This window comes from Haemorhous mexicanus, chromosome 1 (genome assembly GCF_027477595.1).
Source record: "Haemorhous mexicanus isolate bHaeMex1 chromosome 1, bHaeMex1.pri, whole genome shotgun sequence".
Taxonomy (NCBI): domain Eukaryota; kingdom Metazoa; phylum Chordata; class Aves; order Passeriformes; family Fringillidae; genus Haemorhous; species Haemorhous mexicanus.
In genome coordinates this window covers 105,656,648-105,679,434 of record NC_082341.1, presented here as the reverse complement: position 1 = coordinate 105,679,434, position 22,787 = coordinate 105,656,648, and the positions used below count along the sequence as shown (strand labels likewise).

General features: G+C 40.3%; 1 protein-coding gene across 4 annotated transcripts in view; it reads right to left on the bottom strand.

The window, feature by feature from the left end:
- SPIRE1 (spire type actin nucleation factor 1) overlaps positions 1-22,787 on the bottom strand; it is a 126,527-nt gene that overhangs the window by 10,669 nt on the left and 93,071 nt on the right. For 3 of the 4 annotated variants that reach the window (XR_009488042.1, XM_059857766.1, XM_059857750.1), the window contains exons 7-11: positions 18,919-19,005; positions 18,415-18,544; positions 7,712-7,875; positions 3,453-3,543; positions 2,548-2,690 (exon numbers count right to left, since the gene is read on the bottom strand). Coding sequence is in view for 3 of the 4 variants with exons in the window: in XM_059857766.1 (XP_059713749.1) it covers positions 2,548-2,690; positions 3,453-3,543; positions 7,712-7,875; positions 18,415-18,544; positions 18,919-19,005 (615 nt within the window). In the remaining variant the exon portion in view is untranslated. The remainder of the gene's footprint in view (positions 1-2,547; positions 2,691-3,452; positions 3,544-7,711; positions 7,876-18,414; positions 18,545-18,918; positions 19,006-22,787) is intronic. The other variant, XM_059857758.1, reaches the window with a different exon arrangement.

Sequence of the window (22,787 nt, the reverse complement as noted above, 5' to 3'; positions counted from 1 at the left end):
AAAAAGCAAACAGACTGCAAAGGCCCCCACAGGTAAATCTCAGGACACTGAATTGATCTCACTGATTAAGCACCAAATCAGCTCACTACAGCAACCACCAAGGCCGACCCCCCCCCCCCCCCCAAAATCACTGAGCCACCCTGCCTTTCCATGTACCACTGGCAGGGTGACATGTCAAAAGGGCTGTGTTTGGCACTTTTCCAAGTCTGTTTCCCCTCCCCACCTACTTGGGCCTAACTACCTCTGCCTGATGAGATGCCAGTTCACAAAACCATCGTTAGTATGCAAGACAGAGCAGTTTCCTGCTAATCCTGCTAAGAGACTGTAGCAAACCCCTGCCTGGTTTCACTGGCTTTGGCAGCTATTTGCTGACAAGGCCTCTTTCACCTTGGAGAGAAACCAGGGTCACAGGAGCTGGTGATAAGAAATGAAACTCCATCAATCCTGGAGGAAGGGATAAAGAAGCGTGAGGTCATAGAAAAAATAAATAATACTCTGCACTTATTGAGAAGCATTCACTCTGGGAATGGCAATTTCACAGGTGCAACATCTGGAGCAGCCACTGAGAGAGGTCGGCATCCCTCCGGGAAGGAGAGAGTTGCAGAAAGCCAAAGTGTGGAACTGGGCCAGTGCCAGCATACCAGAACACATCTCCCAAAATGAAAAGCAAGAGTGTTGAGGGAGGTGTCTGTTACACCCTAGAGGGCACTATTGCCAAGTTAAAGAATTAGCTCTCAAGCCGTCAAATAAAATAGGTTCTTATTAACAGAACATCGTTTCACTACCAGCTTCCTTCTTTTTCACTTCAAAGTCAAAACCAAGCTAGGTGACAGTTCTCTAGAGATTAAAAACAAAACAAAACCAAAAAAAAAAACCCCCACCAAAACAAACAAAAATCCCCCCTAAGCACAAAAGAAACTAGTAAAACCCTTCCCATCTGTTCCCAAATTAGCCTGACTTATCTAATGGCTTTTTCTCCCTTTTCCTTTAGTATTTTTCAGGGGGAACGGAATAATTGAATTAGTTTATCTCCAATGGTTTTATTTTTAATGTATTTTTCTAGGCATATGTCAATGAACAGACTGACAGAGTGAGAGTATGTATGTGGTCAAGAAGATCCTGGTAAGAACTTGGTTGACCTATTTAAAACAACAGCCTCATATAAGATTTTAAATTGCATTATCCTCTGAAACACAAGGTTAATATTACAATGTAGCACACTCATACACTAGAAGTGTGATGGAGCAAATGTCTCAGTATAACACAGGATGCTTTCTCCCATCCTCCCTTTGAACTATTTGTCTGTGAATGACACCGGGCTTACCAGAAAATAAAGACTGGCTTTCCACAGGTTTCCACCTCCTGCAGTAGGAGGTGCCAGAGCAACCCATTTTATGTGACAGTGACTTCAAACACATGCTGAAGGAGCTCTCCAGTATGGGTCTGCTGCAATACATCCTGCTCCAAGTTCACTTTGGCAGGAGATATCCACCTGGGCTGTGCATTTATCCACATGTTACTACCTGACCTGCACCTGGAATAAAAAACTACATTCTACTTGGAAGGACGTAATAAGATCCAGCAGACCTCTGAAAAGGAAAAGCCCATTGTGGGGATATTTAGAGGTATTTTCCCTAGAACTGATCAGCTTCATCATCTAATAGGTTTGGATCCCGGCTGTCATCTCTTGGGCCGACAAAAATGCTCTTCAAAGCCCTTTAACACCACTGCACTACAAGACAGGGCAAGTGAATATTCCCTTCCTTTAAAAACTCGGATGTGTTTATTGATTTCTCTATTCACCAGCACCTCATGGGGCACACTCTGAAACCCTGCTGGTAGGAAAAGAGACAAGGAACATACCCTGCATGAAATTACAATGCACTAATCAGTATGCCAACATAAACGAACCAGGATTTCATACCCTTTGCTGTTTGTACTCTGCTGGAGAACTGTTCTCAATTAAAGCTAATTGATCAAATGCACTGTACTTTCTTTTCAAGCAGTAAAACAGGTTTTTGCCTCAGTAACTTCAACAAAGCAACACAGACAAACCTTGATTTGGATTACTGAAAGAGCTTTCGTATGTATAAACATTACCAGGCAAGTTCTTAAGGTGGGAAGAAAAGAAATCATTCAATTCATCCAGTTATTAGCTGCAATACTTCCAACAACTAAAAAAATTCCCCCAAATCCCAAAATAGATCCACTGCTTTGGAATTGTCTCTATTCAAGTGGAATATCAGTAAGGTGAAGTTCATCTGTTTTGGTTACATTCTGAAACGAAAATCAAGACACGTGGTTTACCCGGAGTCCTAATCACAGTGCAAATGTTTTCTGAGGCACCTGTACCTGGGATTTTGGATAAATATGTTAGAGAGACAAAGTTCAAATCTTGATTTCAAAACACCTTTAGTATCCAAGAGCTATTTCTGAATTGAGGAGTTTTCTTTGGGTCATGTTCTAATCACACTGAAGCCAAGTTTTAATTTTCATTATACTCTTAGCATTCCTCTTTTTCTCTCTCCTACCACCCACTCCACTTACAAGTGACCTGGAGCTCTGTTTTGAAGGGGGTAGGAACTGTCTCACATTGGTTGGTGTTTCCTTTTCAATGGAGTGTCGTCTCTGAGGCGGCTGCCGTCTCTCGGGCTGCGGCGTGGACGATATGGGCAAGAACTTTGGAGGCACTAAGGATTCAATCAGTACAAACAAGTTAGTTCTTCTATGAGAGACTGTTGGATAACATTGCTCATAAATCCAGCCACTGATTTGCTAGAATTCCTACTACTGGTGGCTGAAGTTACATATCCATACTGAGGTGTTTCAGGATATTGTTCTCATTATTTCACCATCATATACAGAAAACACATGCACAGAATACACAGCTCATTACAAAACCTTCCAAATGAAACTGAAATGCTTCAAACAAATTAAAAATATTGTTACACAGTAAAACCCGCAATAACTATGCCTGAAAAAAAAGGCCAGATCTCGCCCTTTTCCCAGTAAGTATTTTTGGGAAATACTGGTGATTGCTGAGTGTCTTTCAAACACTCGCACAGTGGCAGAGATGGAGGAAACTTTTAAATTGGTCTTAGGTTAGAACACGCTTCCATAGCACAAAATTATTTTATGAGATGAGCGTAGCTGAGCAATCTCCTCCATTCACTTCTGACTTCCTCTACAGTCCTACAGTCCTACATACAGCCCTACAGGTTTCATCCCTGAAAGGATGTGAAACCTGTTTCACATAGATTTCCACCCAGAGTGGAGGCTAATGCCTTCCAAATGTTTATCACACTTCACCCATTCAGCAGGGTTCAGCTTTAGAAGTTTATTCCATTGACAACATTCCACTTCAGCTTTCCACATAAGTATGAGACAAAGTTCATAGCACAGAAGACAACAGAGGTGAGTAAAAGCAGCCACCGGGCTCTCTCATAACTCACTCTTTCTGCTGCTGGTTCCTTCTTGAGAGGGGTCTTCCACTTGTGAGGGGGAGATGCTGCTGCTACTTCCTGACTGGTGCACTGATTCCTCCTGTGTGGCAAGAGGGAAAGAAACAGAAATCTCAGGTACTGTTTTAGTTCTTCTACTGCTTTTTAGCACACAGAAAACACAAGCTATCAAAGACATTTTGGACCATTCGGTCACTAAGAGTCCTAGAAGTCTTGAGAAAAACATTGACTTGCACAGTACTGAGCAAAGAGAATTTCAGCGCTCTGTTTTTTTTAAAAAGTGGAATAAATGGTACATTATTTGAATTCAGTGTGTTTAACTGCAGAATGAAAGAACAAGATCAGGAGAGAGGTGCATGAATCCACTGTAAACTGTTAATTTCCCTTGTAGTATTTAAACACTCCTAGGGATTTGCAGCTATAGCAGGTATGTTAACACAGCTTTATAGCTCACATTAACAAGGAATTAGCACTTAGATTTCTCTGGCCTCCAGAGGAAGGACAGCCTCTCACACAAGTGACTCAGGTGAAGAGAAATTAAACTGAATTTGACTGCACTGTTCCCTAATTCCCAATCCTGGTGTGTTTTTCCTTTCTTCTATATTTAAAGGAAATCTCATTCACTGTATCTGCATGCTTCCTCTCAACAGCCAAGGGCAACTCCTGTAAGATGAAGGAAAGTGAAATGGGCTTTGACTAAACAGCTCTCAGCTATCTAAAGCTTTCTGCCACCCAAATTATTAAATCCTTTGCTGTCACCTAAAGCCTGTCTTCAGCCACTTGGTACCAGAAAGAGATCATCACAGAAGCCTCCCAAATGAAGAGTGCTGAAGGACTGAGCTTGAACGCTCTTTACCTCTAACGTGAATGCTTTCAACCAAAAAGACTCAACATCATTTAGACTGCCAAGATTTACAGATCAAATAAGTGACCTGCCCTAAAATCCAGCAAGTGGCTAAGCTTCTCTCTCACAGATTTCCTTAGCTGAAAATCTCCACTGGCTGAAAGATTGCCTTCTTTGGTAACAGCAAGTCAGAAGGAAAAGCTGGCAGGATCACCTCAATGAGCACCACGCATCACAGGACACAGGGCTCTACAAATTCCCATCAGGTGATCTGTCCTTTAGGCTTAGCCCAAGGGTAGGTGTTCTATTTGAGGACATTGTTCCCACCTCTTTGCCACAACACAGTACTCTGCAGGAGGTCTTACACCAGCTCACATCCCAAAACAGTATGTTCACTCTAACATTTCAGTTGTGACCCCACGAAAACACTTGTGATGGGAAGCTTGCAAGGAAGCTTGAGCAGCACACTGAGCTACATCAGCTGTTTTACTTGCAGAAAGCAGTACAATTCAGCTACAGAGCTGGCTAAGACAGCTCTGCATATTGCTGCATGGTTGCCTCAAAAGACCAAAGGAGAACCTCCGTGACAATTGGATGCATTGTCCTTTAGAAGGGGTGCAAGAGTGATCACAATCCTAGAGTAAAATATTTACATTTTGAGAAAGAGAACAGCCCTGAACAAAGGGAACTACTCAACTTTTCACTTTGTAGAAGTCAGATTGTTCTGAGTAGACGACAAGTTTACCATTGCCAGAGAAGCTAAAGAGCTAGGATGAAGAACTAAGTAAGCTTTTCTGTTATTCTAAAGAATGAACTGTTGGAGCCAGTGGCTAAGTATAAAAAATAAGTATAAGCCAAGACATGGAAAACAGAAGCCAGGAGGAAATTAAATTGGACATAAAATCCTACTTAGACAACAGGTACTCAAGGTTAGTAATTTCAAATTACTTCTTCTGTGCACAAACACATGCACTGACAGTGCTATTTCTGTCCTACAATTTCTCAAACATAGAGGGCTTTCTTTTGAGAATGAAATCTTGTGTAGGAAGTCCTGATGAACCACTGCATGAATTCCTTAATATCTATACAGCAGCTGTTGACTATTGTTTTAGACTATCTGACATTTTACGTTTGAGGTTGGATCAAAGCCAAAATCCAGGACTCTGCACTTCTCCAGAGTGTCAAACAATTAGAATTTTACAGTTACTGAGAAAGCTGCAGCTTAAAACATCTAAATATAGTACAGACAAAATTTTTAGCCAGATAACTGTAGCATCGTTAGGAAGAGACAATTTTTTAATCTGTATGAAAGTGACTATTAGATTGCTACTTCTCTTAGCCACACAAAGCAAAATGGCACTTCCTGTTCCATGCCCCCTGGAATCTGTGATTTTAGTGGTGATGAAGAAAAAGCAAGGACAGAAAGAAGGTAGAATTTATATAATATTCATCCTTGATAGAAAATGGGCATGGGGCTGTATCAGACCTTGCCTTTCACCTCTGCCTGGCTACACTGAGTATTGGGACACAGCCTGCATTGCAACGCTGATGAAAGAACAAAGGGGATCCATGGGGAAGAAAATGCATCTGCATCACAGCTCATTTGGAGGTCCACAGCTCAGCAGTGCAGGTATTTCCAGCCTGTAATTTAGGGCACAACACAGTAATAATTTCACTCCCAGTGAGTAACTCCAAATGGGTTAAGCCCAATTCAAACTGCAGACAAAGAGGTGGCCGAGTCATTTACAGGCAATCAGAACAACACACAGACTCTTCTCTGTGTTACATACAAAGTAAAAGTCAGGGAAGAAATAAAACATTTGGACAGAGCAATCTTCACTCTCTTCCCATGTTCTATGTCCTTCACCACCTTGAAAAACTTCACCCAAACTCCCTTCAGTTTATTTTCACTACCTTAGCACTCTTCCTGAGCCCAACCAGTATTCTGCTGAGCATCTTTATCATCTCACTTGCTTCATCAGCTATTTCTATTGACTCAAACTAGTCCAGCATCTGTTCTCCGTGACAGCTCAATGTGGTTGATTTATTTTCAATTTATCTTTTGCTGTATGTTCCAGAGCTTGTTCCATACCACTTTGCTTGCCTACACTTATTCCCTAATCAATAGTCATGTTTAGACGTTTTATTTTTCCCTTCTACAAGAAGCATTTCACATTTCCCATTACACAATTTTCTTTTACTGACTTCTGCTTATTTTCCTGTGTGAAATAGCATGATGCTTCAGGATACACAGAGGTACAGGCTGTAACACCCAACTCTCAGTGACAGATCTTAGTATTCCTGCATCCTGCCCAGCTTCATTCATATTAACAAACCACATATAGCCTCTATTGTAATTTTAAAGACTGATGAGTGATCTCAGAATGCAAATCTCTTCTGCTTTCAGAACAGATGCACCAAATTATGCACCCACACAAGTCACCCACAGGATAACCCTAAAGAGGGACAACCTTTCACAGATCAGAAAGTATGCAAAGAGATAAATTTCTCCCCACATATATTTCTTCCCAGCCTCCTGTCTTTCAGATAGACGCCTTTGTAACCACCCTGTCAGGAAACCCCTCCTTTCCCATTTACAAGAGAGAAAAAGAGTCAGGGAAGACTGCTTTCCCCAGGCTAAAATTATCCTCTGTGAATAAAGCCTGCCTGCATGTGCTTTCCAGACAGCTTAACTTTCAGAAAGGTCCAAACTCAATTAATAACACTACTGGTCCAGAAGACAAAGCTCATTCTTGAGGATGTAATGTTGGTGCTTCCTGAGGATCATATATAATGCAGCTTTGAAGCTAAAAAGCTTTTTAAGGTTTTCTCCTTTTAATGCTTTTTTAAATCTTTAACTCTTCATTTGGAGTGGATGAATTCAAAATTTTTTCTCCATCTGAGTGCTCTTTGCTTGTCCCTATCCGTGACACATTTTTGGGGTGTTTGTTCCCAATCTTATATAGCAAATTAATGCACTGACATTTGCAGCAAACTGCAACCCCTCTGGCACAGCTGGTGCTCTTTATTAACAGCTTTTATGGTGAAGCTAGCCCCACATCTGAGTCCTTTAGCAGCTACTGCATGAGTGCCAGAAGGGTGCTATGTACTTTCCTAAATTCCCAAAAGCATAATTGCTACAAACACACTGTGGACAGATACTGGGCATTTAGGAAAGTAAGCAAATGTGGGTTTAAGGCCAAAATTACCATTTAATCTTTCAAAAGAGCATTCTCCTTTTTTGGGTCTGATCTAGTATTTTTGAAGTTCTGTGGGCTGACAAAGCAGCCATGGAAAATTCGGATTATAATTTGCACAGTCACTTCTCATCTGATCAGTTCAGCAAACTAAGAAGCAAGACTCAGTTCTGACAAATCGAGAATCAAGTTGTGTCCTGATTTTTTACCTCTGAATCTGAGCTGTCAAGCTCAGCCAACGTGGGAGCCTTAAGGAGTCTCTTGCGTTGCACTGTCGCCTGTGTGGCCCCGTTCTGCTTTCCTTGGGGTGCCGGGCCGCCGTTCACTACAGAGGCATCCACTAATTTTCTGCCAGCCTCTGGCGTCGGTACATCTACCAAAAGAAACAGAACAATTGGTGTTTGCACCTGAAATGCATTTTGCCTTCTCAAATCTTACTGTCGAGGCAATATACACAAAAGGAAAAAAAATTATTGTGATAGTTGGATCTGTGCAATTATTTTACTTTTAGTGATTCACCGCTCAGACAATTACAGGCAATGGCTTGCAGTACAGAAGCAGTATGAAAGAATGAAAGCAGTGCAAAAAAGCAGCATTGCATAATGCTAAAACCCAACCTCACACCAACACCAATCAGCTTTAAAAAAATTGCCTGTGTTAAACCCGAAAATATTCTTCCTTCAACGTACAGTCTGTAATTAACTATGTAACAAGGACCAGAAGAATGCACAACCATATCTGGGCAAGTGGGTTTTCAGTGAATCTGAAGACAACACCACACAGAAATTAGGAGGTTTAGCATGGAGCAAACCCAGTTTTTCCTGTGAGGACAGAATTGCCCTTTACTCTGCAGGATAGAGAAGGAATGAAAATGAGGTCAATAATGAGTGTTCATCAAACACATGCACAACTCTTGGGCTTGCTTGGCTGTTTGTATTAAAAACAGGTCTGAGAGGTCAGACCTTCATGGAACAGCAGGAACATGAGGCTCCAGCTCTATTTTCATCTACATAACTTTTACAAGGATGTAACTCCACTGAGTAAATTACTTAGGATTTCTGCCAGAGTGCAATGAAGATGCATCTTGGATAATGTAAGCTTTGGGTCTGCTGTGCTTAGCCTAGCTTAGCTTTAGACGTTAAGATAATGACCTAGCCTTTGATATTTTAGGAGAGCTTTGAGTTTGGTCTGATAAATCAGTTTTATCCCTGTAAAAGTACAAAGTACAGTATTCCAATCTGAAGAAAATGATGTTGGAGGGACAAGGAAGAGAAGCTTTTAATCTCCCATCTGCATGTATGTCTAAGCAGCTGGTCTTTCTACAAATGTGTTTTTCTGTTCATGTAATTATAGGACTCCTTCCCCAGCCTTGTAATAACAAGGTACCTCCGGGTATTATAAGGCTAGGGTAATGATGAGTAATTATTCCCATTTTTACACATGGTGAAAAGAGGCACAGAAGGTCAAGTGACTTGTACCTTAGGTTACTGGGAGGACTGTGACAGGGAAATGATATCACCCAGATATTCACAGTGCCGACAATGCAAGTACTCACACATCATTTAGAATGACTTACACAGTTGCCCTGGTATAAACAGACAGTCACTCCTGCTGCAACACCATTTGCATGGATAAAGATATCCTTGCACCAGGTAAATCAAAGCTACAGACTACACAAAGCACAGCTACAGAAGTAGGTCTGTTTAACAACATTCTCACCATAGCACCTATTGAAATAAACTAAGAAAATGAATAAGTTAAACCAATATATGTATTTTAAAGAATTATCCAGGTTATTGTTAAATGCTGGAAATGGATTTAAAAAGGAGAGGGAGTGCATTACAGTGGCTATAAAAATCATATCTTTAACTGGGAGTATAAGAAAAGGCAATTATTTGGGCTAATAAAGTCATGGTGACATTCCAGGCCTATGAATCTCTGTACTACAGTGTTATTACTGCCTTCAGGTCCTTCTGACAAAGAGCTGCAATCAAAGACTTAGACTCCCTAACCCTCACTTCCTATCTTCAAAGGCTTTGCTAATGGGTGTCCTGACTACCACAATGGCTAATAGGTCATGAGTTTTCTTCCTCCTAGATTTCTGTGGGTACAACATGGGCGTCCCCCACATCAAATGCATTCCTGCTCTGACAGCATCCCAACGCAATTCCAGAAAGAGACAGCAGGAAAACAAAACCCAAACTGCCTCCCCTCCCTGCTGCCAGTGACACTTCTTGAGACCACATATGTAGCTGGCATGTAGCTGACTGAAGAAGTTCTGGGTTTCCCAAGTGAGCAAGAAAAACCTTTGATTTGTCTTTGGATGGCACAGGGTGGTTCCGGAACAGACCGTCCAAGGAAGCAGCCCCAGCTCCACCCACACAACAGCCAAAGGTGGTGCCCCTTCTGCCCTAAACCCCCTGGGTGGGGACTCCCCTGCCTGATGGTAGGGAGGGTGAAGAATGCTCTGTAAGCACGGCTGGACTCACTGGGAGATAAATGATGGAAGGGCCAGCAGCACTGCCCTCCTGCCAAAAAGCAAAACACACGATAGGCCTGGGGAAAGGAAAAAGGGGGGACACCACCAGACACTCCCTATGGCAGGTGGTGAAACGTGTTTTCACATCAAAAATTGTTTTCTGGTGGTTTTTGTTTGTTTGCTTGCTTTTTTTTCTCCCCTAGGAATATAGGCCAAATTTTTTTAGGGCCTCAGAAATGGAACTCTCTGGTCCATTTTGAAAGGAATTTATGTAGCCAGTCAAGATCTCGGAAGCCTAAAGCAGCTGTTATTTAAAGTCAGGCACATGTGAGTTGTTCATACATATTGCTGAGTTGCTCATATGTTGATTCAAGTCTTCTTGAAACACCAAAGAAATTTTAGGTGAATCAAGAAGACAATCCATCATAGTAGTTGTTTTCAAGGTTTCTTCAGTAGGAAATGTAATTTATCACCATTCTTTCCTCTAGAGTAAAAAAACAGGGAGTTTTTGCAACTTGCAAGCACTAAAGAATAATAATAATAAAAAAAGAATAAAATTAGAAAACAGTCCAATCTATAAAATCCACTTGATCAATCAAGTTCAATTTATCATTCTTGCACTTACAGTACTGAATCCATGTGAATAAATGGATTATCATAATTTAAGGAAAAGATCATGAAACATTGACTCAAATTTTGAAACATTTGAGTTTCAACAAACAGATTTCATGAAAAAAGCCTTGTTCTAAAATTAAAACCAGAATCTGTTAGCAGACATAGACCAAAAAATGATTAGTTTGTTTAAGCTGTTTTAGTGATCTGTTTGGACAACAGAAACATTTGCAGGTGACGAATAATTGTACACTATCATAAACAAGACAAAATTATTTAGGATAAACAAGTCAGAAGCAACAAAGAGACTAAATCTTATAAATATGAACATGACAGAAGAAATCAATGGACAATTCTTTGAAACAAAACTTAGATAATTTTTTTTAAAAATGGATAGTAGTTTACAATCTCTAGGTTCATAGAACACTTAAATGTTTTGAAGATGATTTCAATGATATTTAAAAAGGCTTGTGTGAGTAATAGCCTGGGGTTAAGAATTTATTAGAGAGTCAGACCAGACACGCTGAGGAAGTGTCATTTCTCTGTGTTTTCAGGCAGCAAGTACAGTGAACAGTACCTGAAAATTGGATGATTGTGTTTGGTTTCTTTTCAGATTTTCTCTCAGCTTTCATTACAATAGGCAAATGAGAGAAGGCAAGGCCTTGATTTGATTGCTTGATCTTTGTGTTGGGCTTCCCTGACCAGCCTTAGGAAGGGGGAGACAAAAAACCCCACTGTAGGATAATATGAAATGTGCCATTATTTACATGTAAGATTATGTCTCGAGAAACAAGGAATTAAGCAGACCACAAATTACATGCAAACCTCAGCAGCCATGTAACCATATGCTGTCTGCTTCCTAACCAGCTCTCCTCGGCCAAGAGTGATGACAGAAACCTAAAGTTTCTTCTATACAGGCAATGTACTCCTTGGGATTATAATTTTTTACACTGAGTTTAAAAGAAGGCTAAGATGGATTTGCAGAATTATTATATGTTTGCTTTTTGCTGGCTATTATGTCATAATATGGTGGGACATATTACATAAAGAGTAAAAGTAACAGAGGTGTGCTCATTTCACTGGACTTCAGATGTTGAATTCAAACCTGAAAACTAATAAATCAGTCTTTTGCTGTGTTTGCATCCCATCTATCACTGGGCTATGTAAGCTAAACAGTTTACAAAGACCTGCTGGAGCTTCTGCCTCCCACTGGTCTGAGACAGACATAATCTAAAAGTAATAATCCCCATGAAATTTGGTGTTAAATGCTTCAGTTTCCTCTTCTCTCCCCGCCCACCTCCCAGTTCCCCCCTTCCCCCAAAATGTACAAACTGTTTCTGAAATAACAACTTCAAAGCAGCAATGCACACAGCTCTGAGGTAAGAACTCGAGTGTTAAGAGTGGCAATGACTTTTGAGCTGCATCCAGCACTGCATTGAAATGAGGCTGCTTTTCAGCTATTTTTCTATTAGAGGAAGTGGGTAATGACTGCCCTGGTCCCCAGTTGTTATCTGAGTACCTCTCACTACAGGTGGCTACCACTTGCTCCTTCTATTCTACCAGAAGGAAAAAGCAGTGTAAAAGGAGACCCCAGGAGCCCCTCCTCTTCTCTTCAGGAGAACAGCAGGCAGATGTGTGGAGCTGGGCACTGTGACACACCAACTACACTGGCTTGGTGCCAGCAAAAGTCTTCTCAGGATTCTGCATCCTCCCCATCTCAGGCAGCATGAGTAATGGAAACCTGCACCCGTCCTTTAGCACTTAGCAGGAAACACTTCTCTTTTTCAGCTGGTTTGTGGGGTTTTTGGGACAGCAATTCCATCAAGCAGAGTGCAATGAAAGCAGTGAAAAAGCAAGTGTGTGCAAGCAGTGATGAAAGCACAGTACAGCCTCTCTGCCTCTAAAAGAATGAAAAAAGTAAAAGCACGCAAAGCAGCAGCATCCAATATTACTGCTTATCTGCTTACTATCAATATCCCAACCCATCTAATTCACTTGTACTGCTCATCTGGTGTCTCACATCTACCTAAGTGGAATGTTTTAATCATCCTGAATTTACTTCTAAGGACACTTTATCAGATCACTCAGTCACGCCATATGATGCTACTTGCTGAGAACCACATGACTTGCAAAAAACAAAACCAATCACATTCGGGAGATGGATAAAGAAACCAGGAAGAGTTCTTCAGTGGTCAGTCAAAACCAGCAAATCCAAGTACAGTACAGATTTTTAAAGCTAGTTATTCAAAATAAAAATATTATGGTTATGAATTAATGGATTACAGAATATTGTTTGGATTTCAACAAATGAGGATGTCTCAGAACTCTTAGAAATGCAAGGCAAAAGAAGAAGCAGACAGACACACATAGAAAGACAGATCTGAACATTTCCCTTTAGCTGGTCACTGGCATATTCAGCTTTATATTCTTAAAACTAGAACTTTTGGCACATCTGAAAGTAGCAATACTTTTTGAAAACATAAGTTTGCCTGTTTATGCTTCTATCTGAGGCCCTGGGGACCCTGCAGCTTTCAGTGGAGTAAAATATGATGCCATGTACATCTGTAATGTGAATCCCAGCAGACAGCTGTAGTAGCTGCACCACGCACCACGAGTGTAAGGTTTCACAAAAAGGCTCGAGCTGCATTAACAGCTTGTCACCACCTCTGACAGCAGAGCCTGTTCTTTCTTCCCTTCCACCCCTGCTCATCAGCTGCCCTCCTCAGCCAGCTCTCTGATCATCTGATCAGATAGTAGGCAGGTTTCAATCACTAAAAGAGCAGAACAACCTGGTAAAAAATATTAAAAGTGTTTGTTCCTGGGTTACAGGAGTTTAAGATGGTCCTCCTGTGAATAAATGAGCAGGACTGACACAGAGAAGGGGGAGAATCACATGCTTAGAGGGGAGCCTGGGGAGCAGTGAGATTCCCTCCTCCCCTCTCAACAGTGGCAAGCTGTTTCCTTGGCTCAGTCAGAATAGGGAGCCACATTCACAGATATGCCACTTGTGAACTGTGTTCTCACATTACATAAATGCTGTATTTTTTAGGTAAAACTTCTATGTGGTCTTTCTAGTTCACACAATATGCCAGCATTTCAGTCAGATGATGCCTTTCTGTGGGGAAAATAACCAGATGAGGCTAAAGGATGCATGGAAACACTGAGGATGTGAACTGTGCTGAAGTCCTAGATGAGATGTTTCTATCTGTAACTCAGAGGAAGGAGGGGAGGTGGTGCAAAGTGCATGGATTTATTTGGAGACCTTTTTGAGAGTCACCTAGGGGAAATTAGATGAAAGCTAGCCATTTCCTCTGCCAACAAACTTTAAAGCTGATGTTGAATATTTCCAACATCAATGATGGAAATTTTGGGCCTGATCATCCTGGAAAGTTAGTGTATAATGAGGGATGAATTATTTTCTGGCTACTAGGCTATCTGACATTGCAGTATCAATGCAATGGGCAACAGGTTCATAGAGCTGCTGCATGTCCTAACTAATGGCTCACCAGAGGAAACCTGAACATTTATATTAGATAGTGGATGAAGGGTCACCTTTTGGATCCTCTGTACCAGCAAACCTTATTTTTTTAACAAGTAAAGAGGGAAGGTTTAGCCTCTTTGTTGGTGAAGGTCTTTGATTTCATACCTCACAAAGCTTTCACCGTAAAGACACTGTAGAACTGCCAGTTTCTTTCCAGATCAATATACATAGGGATATTTCATTTAATCTAGAAAGGTAGATGAAGTTCAATGCTAGTTTTAGGATCCTGGTAAGAAATGAAGTACTGCAAAAGATGGTCTAGTCAAAAAGTGAGTGCAAAGACATAGAAGTCAGATTTATCCATCAATAAATCAGACTTGAAGGCGATGCTGAACTCTGCGATCATTTTAAGAGTCTGGAATAGCTCTGGATCACCTTATTTTGTTTATTAATTTAAGCAGAATTGCAGCATTCTGGTGAATACACTCTGTATTTCAGGTGAAATGCAGATGTTTCCTGTACCTAGGCATCTTTTTATGGCAAAGGAAATGTAAGTATTAATAACTAATTTATCTATTTTTTTTATTTTCACTGACCATATCTTGGAAGAATCCCTTCAAGTTTCTTTCTTAGATGGGAATTCAACAAACAGATGGAACAAATTTCACAATAAGCACAACAACCACGTCAGGTGGTGCAGCACATTTTACCTGACAAGTCAAAACTGTAAGACATGCTAAGTGGCCGTATTGCTGTAAAAAAAGAAACAAACACAACAAAAAAAGAAAATGATTCAGCTCTTAGAAAAGCAGGGGGATAACAAAAACAAAATATTAACTCCACTTGAGACATTTTGGACTCTCTTGCTTAAATCCAAAATGTGTCAGACATACGACTGCTTTACTGTAGTAAAACTCAAAATCTGAAAACTACAGTAGCATAAACGAGACTTGCAAACAGAACAATTATATTACTAGTAAATTAAGAATTTTGGGATTCAATAAATCAAATGTCAAAACAAGAGACAAATATCTAAAAAATTCAATACTTTAAAATAAAATCACCACAAAAGAGAAACAGGAAAAAGGGAAAGAGTGAGAGAAAGAGAGAGAGAGAGAAAGAGGAGAGAAAGAGCTGGAAAAAAAATTGAAAGCACAAAGCCACATTTCACACAAGTTTCAGTGACCTGAAATAAAGATATTTCTAATTTTTTTAAGCATAATCTCCAATGATTATAATTAAACTAATAAAGAGAGACACCCAAGCTAAGCTTGCGCAGTAGAGCAATCCTCCTTGAAGAGAATGGAAAAAAAGGCCAAACAAAATCTCATTTGTGCTGATTCCTGTTCTTTTAAAAAACCTTACGTGCACTTAGCCTTTAAAATGCATCCATAATATTATTCTCTTCTTCCTGGGCCTCTGATGATTTTATTGTTAGATAAGAAAGTGGTCAGATGTTCTTAATTTCTGGAAAGACCTATCCATATTTCCAATCAAACAGAGTATTCAGGAAGCAGACCCTCAAAATATTCTTCAACTGAAAACAAAATTTCAGTGCACTAATCCAGATAAGCAGGCCAAGCCCAGTGAGAAGAATGTGCAAAAATTCATCAAAATTGAAATCAGCTAAAGTGTCTTCCTTGACAGGTGAACAATCTGCAGGTTGGTAGAAAGAGCCTGTCAGACACACACGCCACCACTGTCCTAAAAGATGTTTATAAAAAGGTTGTACTGGGATTCTGGGACAAGTTTTGCTCATGAGAATAATTTAAAGTGTTGCATGCAGTAGGTAGCTGACTCAGAGCTAAATCTGGGAATCAGGGAATTTTTTCTGTATTCATTAACTAGAAATTATCCATAGATAATAGCTACAGTAGCAGTATTAAAATTTCTGTCCATGCTTAGCATAAAGGCACAAACTTCTCAAAGCAGAAGGGTGTTTATCAGCTGATACTGAGATGTTGATAAAACCTGCACATGAAACAAAGTTTCTCCAAGCTCCATTAGCTCCACTTGCTTGAGTCACAAATCCATGGTTTTAATTAAAAGCACATGTACCTCAAGGCTGTGCTTGTCTCCCTGGCTTACAATGATGATTTTGTGGGGTCATTTGAAAGCTCACTCCAGCTCTTCTACTCAAACCTCTCCCTTTGTGAGCACAGTTCCACCCCATTTCCAAAGCAGCTTTAGGCTGAGACTGGCCAGGGTAGAGAAGATCTTACCTGTGCCATGTGTGGTGAAGAGAGGGGGACAAAGCCTGTGGCTGCTGGGGACACATGCCAGAGGTACAGCCTTATCAGACATGAGGATCTGCAAGAGTACAGCCCCCACTCGCCCCAACAGCCAGGTGCAGTTGTGCTCTTGACTGTATAAACTGAGCAAAAAGGAGTTTGGGACATGTGAAACATGGCTGGGATGTGTGAAACACACCTTATGCTCCTGAATACGTCACTGTAATGAGCTATTTTTTTTCTCCTTTTTAATAGCAACAAATAGTTGTGGACAAATAATCCAAATGGTGCAAGTGTCCCACATGGCATTTCTACTTAGATTTATAATCCTTAAACCTTACATGTTGTTACACTAAATTACATTCAGTGGTCATTTAAACTGTATGGCAGATCTATTTGTGCCATACTGAATGCCACTAACGTTACTCTGTTCCCAAACTGCACAAGCACATTCTTTTTTAAAAGGAACTTTAGGCATAACAATCACTCCAGTTGTGAGAAAGAACAAAACCTCATATGTCAACATAAGGAAAATTATCTTAAAGGCCTTTGGTCTTTTTAGTTCTTCATGCCAGCAACTAATATACTTGGAAAAAAGCTTGCATGCATCCACTTTTACACCTCCATTAATGTGGCATTTAATACAGTCAATTCACTGGACTTAAGAGGAATTACCCCAGTTCCAAAACACAAAAATTTAATGCTCTAACAAAAAGGGAAGAATTAGTGGAAGACAGGTATCCCTCATTGAAGGCAATGCCTTGAAATCAGTCCAGAAGTCCTAAGCAGTAGTGGTTCAAAATTTAACATCAGTTTTAGAAACTGTTTACTAACTGGGTTTGATGCCATTTATATCAGCTAGAAATTGTAAAGATTTATTAGCTCAGGTTTGCTGCCCCTGAGACAACACAGTAGTTCCCAGATGCACAACATATAAAACACTGAAACTGAATGTTTGAAAGAAAAGTAAGGAGTCATTCCACATTTCCACAAGCTTCCTACATTTGGAAAAAAGTCTAGGCCTGTGAGAAATGTTAATTGATACAGAAAACATAAACTGCATCCAAACCAGAAACTGGAAGGCCCCAAAAAACCAATATTTGAAGCATTGTTCTTTTACAAACACACGCAAGCATTCCCCAGACTCCATCAGGCATTTCAAAAACAATGCAACAAAGCAAGACTGATGAAATTGGTTTTCTCCAGAAACAACGGGTTGTCACAATCCACTTGTATCTGGACCAGTGCCTTTGGGCACATGTGGCAAGCACAAATACCTTTCAAAAATCAGTGACAGAGAGTACGTACGTGGATTTTTTGACAGTTTTCAGCCATAAGATTCCACATTTGCTCTTTAAACATTTAGCTACTTCAGTTTTTCTGATACAGATAAATACAGCACACTTAAAGCAATGTAAGTCACTATGTAAGCCTGTATTTGTCATGCTTTTGCCATCAGAACCACTGAACTAATGCAAACGGGTGACTGCTGCATCGCATAGCATTTGCATCATTCCGTAGTGGTTTGCTGAAAATACACTGCAGGAATGAAATGCTTTGCAATGCAAGTCTGAATTATTTTCCCATGAAAAGACCTACAAATACGTTTTCCATAACTTGGAAAAAGAAGCAAAGATTTAGATTCAAAATAAATGCAACAGTAAACAAAATAAAAGCCAATTTTAAAATAAATAAGTTGATGATGCTAACAACAGGAAACAAAGAGAATAAATTAATTAAAAATCAACATGTAAAGAATACTTGCAGATAGTCAAGGTATACTGCTCTGGAGACAAGCAATACCTGTTCCATTCTCAGCAAATCTAACATAAACTGTCACGTGCAACAAGCAATACAATACCATTCCATTTATCTAACACACTAAAAACTTGAATGGAATCAAGGTATCAAGGTAAACCATTCAGTTTCATATTTTAAAATATAACTAAGCACAAAGATTGCACAGCCCTAGAAAAGCTGTAGGCTATTTCTTTTTCTGAAGGAGTAATTAATCTTTGGTGACATCAGCGCAGATGTGGCTAAAATTGCTGCTTCCTATGTGGGAAGTTTTGTGTGGATGCTGCAGGTAAAATGTGGCCACGTGCTTACCCAGCCTGCTCCGCCTTATCTCATCAGGGGAGACTGGACGTAACTTCCTCTCTGCCTTGATCTCCTCCAGGATCCTCTCATGGAGGCTGCGGGGCCGTGGCGGGGTTGGTTTCAGTTTCCTTGCCGAGGCCTTGGGATACAGAGATTATCATATTTACATTAAAAAGCGCATCCTCGAAAGTAGATTTCACAGTTTTTTGGAAAAAAATGTGGAATGCTGTGATATGATTTGACATACACTCAATTTCAAACCTCAGCATAAATTGAAAGAGGGTTTTATGCATTGTGGTTCCCTAGAGATAAAGGGCTGCCGGCAATAACAGCTGTTAATTGGTATGTGTAACATACAACACACTGTTCTTTTAATGGGTCCTGTTCTATGCACAAAAGACAATATTTTTGAAAGCCCAGGCAGAAAAATATTATGTTTAGGTATTTGCTGGAACCAAACATGCTTTGAAAAGCCACTGTTTTGTACGGAATGAAGCCCACTGGATTACGTACGGGATTTAATGGAGGCCGCGATCGGATGAAATCCAGGATTATTTCATGGGCACTCTTTTTTAATCGAGGTGGGATGTCACCGTTGACCTGGAAAGGAGAAAGTGAAACATATATTGCTGTGTTTCACATTTATATTCATGCACATGAGATCAACTGGAAACTCACAACAACCCTGACAGAGCTGCAGTGTTCTGACACCTGCACCAGACATAAAACTCCACCAGTCCTGAGTGGAGCAATGATCCATATGCAGAGCACAGGCAAGCAAAAGAAAAGGTACTTCGCAGCTTTTCAGTTTTGCTGATGGCTGCAAAATAACTCCAACTGCAGCAGCTTTAAGCAGCAATATTTAGGATTTTGAAGTAATGAAATCAAACGTCAAGGCTGCAATTTGTCTATGGGAGAAGTAGGTTTCCTCACTGTAAATCACATATTTCTGTAGCAGAGGGGCTGGGTGAGGGTTGTTTGCTTTTCTTGTTTGCTTTTCTCCAGAAACACTTAGACATTTAGATGTAAGACCATATAGAAGACATCACAGGGAAGTATCATCAATTCACTATATGTACAGGATTTAAAGAAGGCAATGAAGTTTTCATATCATATGAAGAATGTATAAAATTGTAAGCTGGGAATTAGTGTATGGATTTGCTTAAAAAACCCCACCTGTCAGGTTCAGTCTTCACAGAGCATAGTGCCCAAGCATACTGTCAGGGATAAGAGATCATCCTATGTCATGTATATCCTTCTGCTATCTCCTCTTACTGCACAGTAGCTGGCCATCAGCCCTGTCCTCCAATTTGACAGAAATTTCCACGACACTTTATTGCTTAGACAAAGTATTCCATATTTCAGACTTCTTTGTTAGGGGTCAGTTGCCTCATTTTATTTTTGTGGGACTGTATTCATACAAGCTCAGTAGCCAGAAAACCTGTGTAAAGACACATGTCTGGTTTGGCAAATAACATGCCCTTTTACTAACCAGGACTGCTGCCATCACAAAAAGGGCTTTAAATGTCCATAAGGTCACCTGAATATGATCCCTAATGGAACTTCACCAATGGCATGCAGCTTCCGTCCAAGCTCTGCTCACCTCAGGCATGCCCTGTGTCCAGGCTGAGCTCAGTGACAGCCTCCTTGAGAAGATTCATCCCTTGTCCTCTAAAAAATCAGATGCAGAGTCCCTCCTGGGGAACATTTAACTGCTTTCCTGAGGACTCTTTCTGGAGATATCCTACCCCAGACACACTCCAAACTCTATTTGTTCCACCCTCCTTAGTCTCCTTAGAGTGAATTTCATGTTGCTTAGCAAAGAACTTCAAGCTGCTAAACTCTGCAACATGCATCATCTTCTTAAAAATAGTGCAGAAAAATTAAAATGGAAAAGGTTTATACTAAACCATGATTTGACATTTCCTGATGAGGAGAATACTATTTTAAGGGGTGTGATTGATTTCTTCTGTTCAAATTCTGAGCAGTTTTTTGAGGCCAGCATGCCCTGGAAGATTGTTAATGAAACGAGAAGTCTTTCTTCCCTGAGCTACTGATCATCACATGTCAAAGTTGATGGGTGAAGTTGAGAATTATTACCATCAGAACAGCCGTTTTGTAAACTGATAATCTCTGTTGGAGCCTTGGGGAACAACCCTCGGTGTGACAATAGCCAATAAATAATACATGGCTCTGAGCCTTTCACCTCAGGGCACTCCAGGCCCTGACTTAATGCCACCAGGGTATAATTAGTAGCAGTATTACCATCTGATTGGAAAAAGAGAAATGTAGGATTTGCTTAAGTGATTTTCCACAGGATGCATGGGGAGCTGGTGGCCAAGCAAGTGGATGTTTTGCAGAGAAGAAGCCAAGAGCAGGAGTGTCAGTGGCAGAGCCCACCTTTCGTACTTGGCACCCAAACAAGATACTGACATGAAAGGTACTGCAGGGAAACTTTTATCCTCTCTGTTCAGACTAGATTTATTTATTTACTCAAACTAACTCTCTCTGTAGTAAGCAACTTCAAATGCATCCTTTACTTTTACTTAATTAAAATTCATGGCTCTTGATGAAAGTCTCAGTCAAAGACATTGCATAGATGCAGCCATGATACCCAAGCTGCAGGGGGAAAAACACCCACCAAGGAAAAAGTTTGGGTTTTTTTTTTTTCCTCTCCACTTAACAAGGCTGGCCCCAGCTACAAACCAGTATTTGAATAAATACCCCAAAACACTGTAGAACTACCCTAAGCGTTCATGTGTGTAAAAGAGATTTTGTACAGCAGTATGCATTAAAACAGACAGTGTGAAGAAAGCTTAACCAATTTTTATAGAAATCGAACATAAATGTAGAGATCTAAACAGCTAATGCACAGAAAAATTAGCGTGTCATCACCTACCAACAACCTGCTACCATCACATTTTAATACATAAATATCGATTTGCAATTTAAAAAATAATGGCAAATGGTACTTAGTTACCCCTGGCTGAAGCTCAAAGCTTTAAAAATGGTGATCCCAATTTGTACATTGCTGATAACTTTCACAAAAAATAACATCACCTATCCTTGACACTTTTAGCCATTTATCTGTTCAGCTATAAAAGGTGTCAGCAATAAGTAGGAGAGGGCTATCTTTAAATAACAGTCAACAGGAAACTGATATTATTGTACTATCTAGAAATTTTCATTTAAAAGGAAATTGCATGGGCACTGAAACAGAGGGGACACACTACATCATTTCCAGAACAGCTCACAATAAAGTTCAGTGGTGAATTAAATTATTTTAAGTAGCTATCTATTTACCATCTTGCATTATGCAGACAGTGTAGTGTTTTAGTTAACACAGTTGTTACACAGCAAGCTGAAGCAGCAATGTCCAAGAATGAAGTGCTCTGGTATTTCCCATCATGAGGCACTGTACTCACACTGCTGCTCCTGCACATCTATTGCAGAAATAAGTTTATGATGCCACATGGTAACCAGGGAGTCCCTTCTCTGAATACCCCTAAAGCATGACTAGGAACTGCAAAGCTCCCTGCTCTGCCTAGGATGACTCCTACACTTCTGTAGAAATATTGTGATGAAGGTGTAAAACGAAAAGCACAGTTCCCCTGCTGAAAGCAACTCACCACAACCAAGTCAGACCTGCGTGTAAGGGGACAACAAACTCTGCAATGTCCAGCTGAATAAAGTGGTCAAAGTCCTTTGCACAGCAAAGCTCACATTCTCCATATCCTGCTTGAGGCATATGAACTCATGCTTATGAAAATAGTGTCTGTGCACAGCTGTCACTGCAATTAACCTAAGTACTCTAAGATGATAAATACTGCAAAGAAGTAAATGAAAAAGATCCAACCAAAACAAAAAACCCCATGCCACAGGATTCTCAGCTTAGATATTCAAATTACTGGGTATTTTTGATAATAATGGCTTCAACCTGAAAGTTTAAATTCCCCTTCTGCAACATGGCCAATACCACTGCATGACAGGTACTTGTGAAGAGCACGAATGACAAGAGTGCTCTTACCTACAAAGAGTGTAACTGTTATGTAACATAATGCTGAGTTTGGATAGGGCATAGAAGTACCTGACAGGCATGTATTGAGGAGCCAACACAAGAGACATCAGTTACTGTTCAATAAGCACTGCTCAAGAAACACAGTGAATAGCTGTCTACAGGTGCGTAGCTTGGAGGGAGGTGGAGACGGGCAGAAATCAGAACTAATTGTGAAGCACACTTTAACTGAAATTAAAAACCAGCTCAACACATACAAATAATACAGAAAAATTAAGCCTAAAAGAGTAATTTAATTCTTACATTTTCTCATTTCCAGGTGCTGACTCCACCAATGACCACAGCTTTTAGCTTTTGTGGGAGTGGG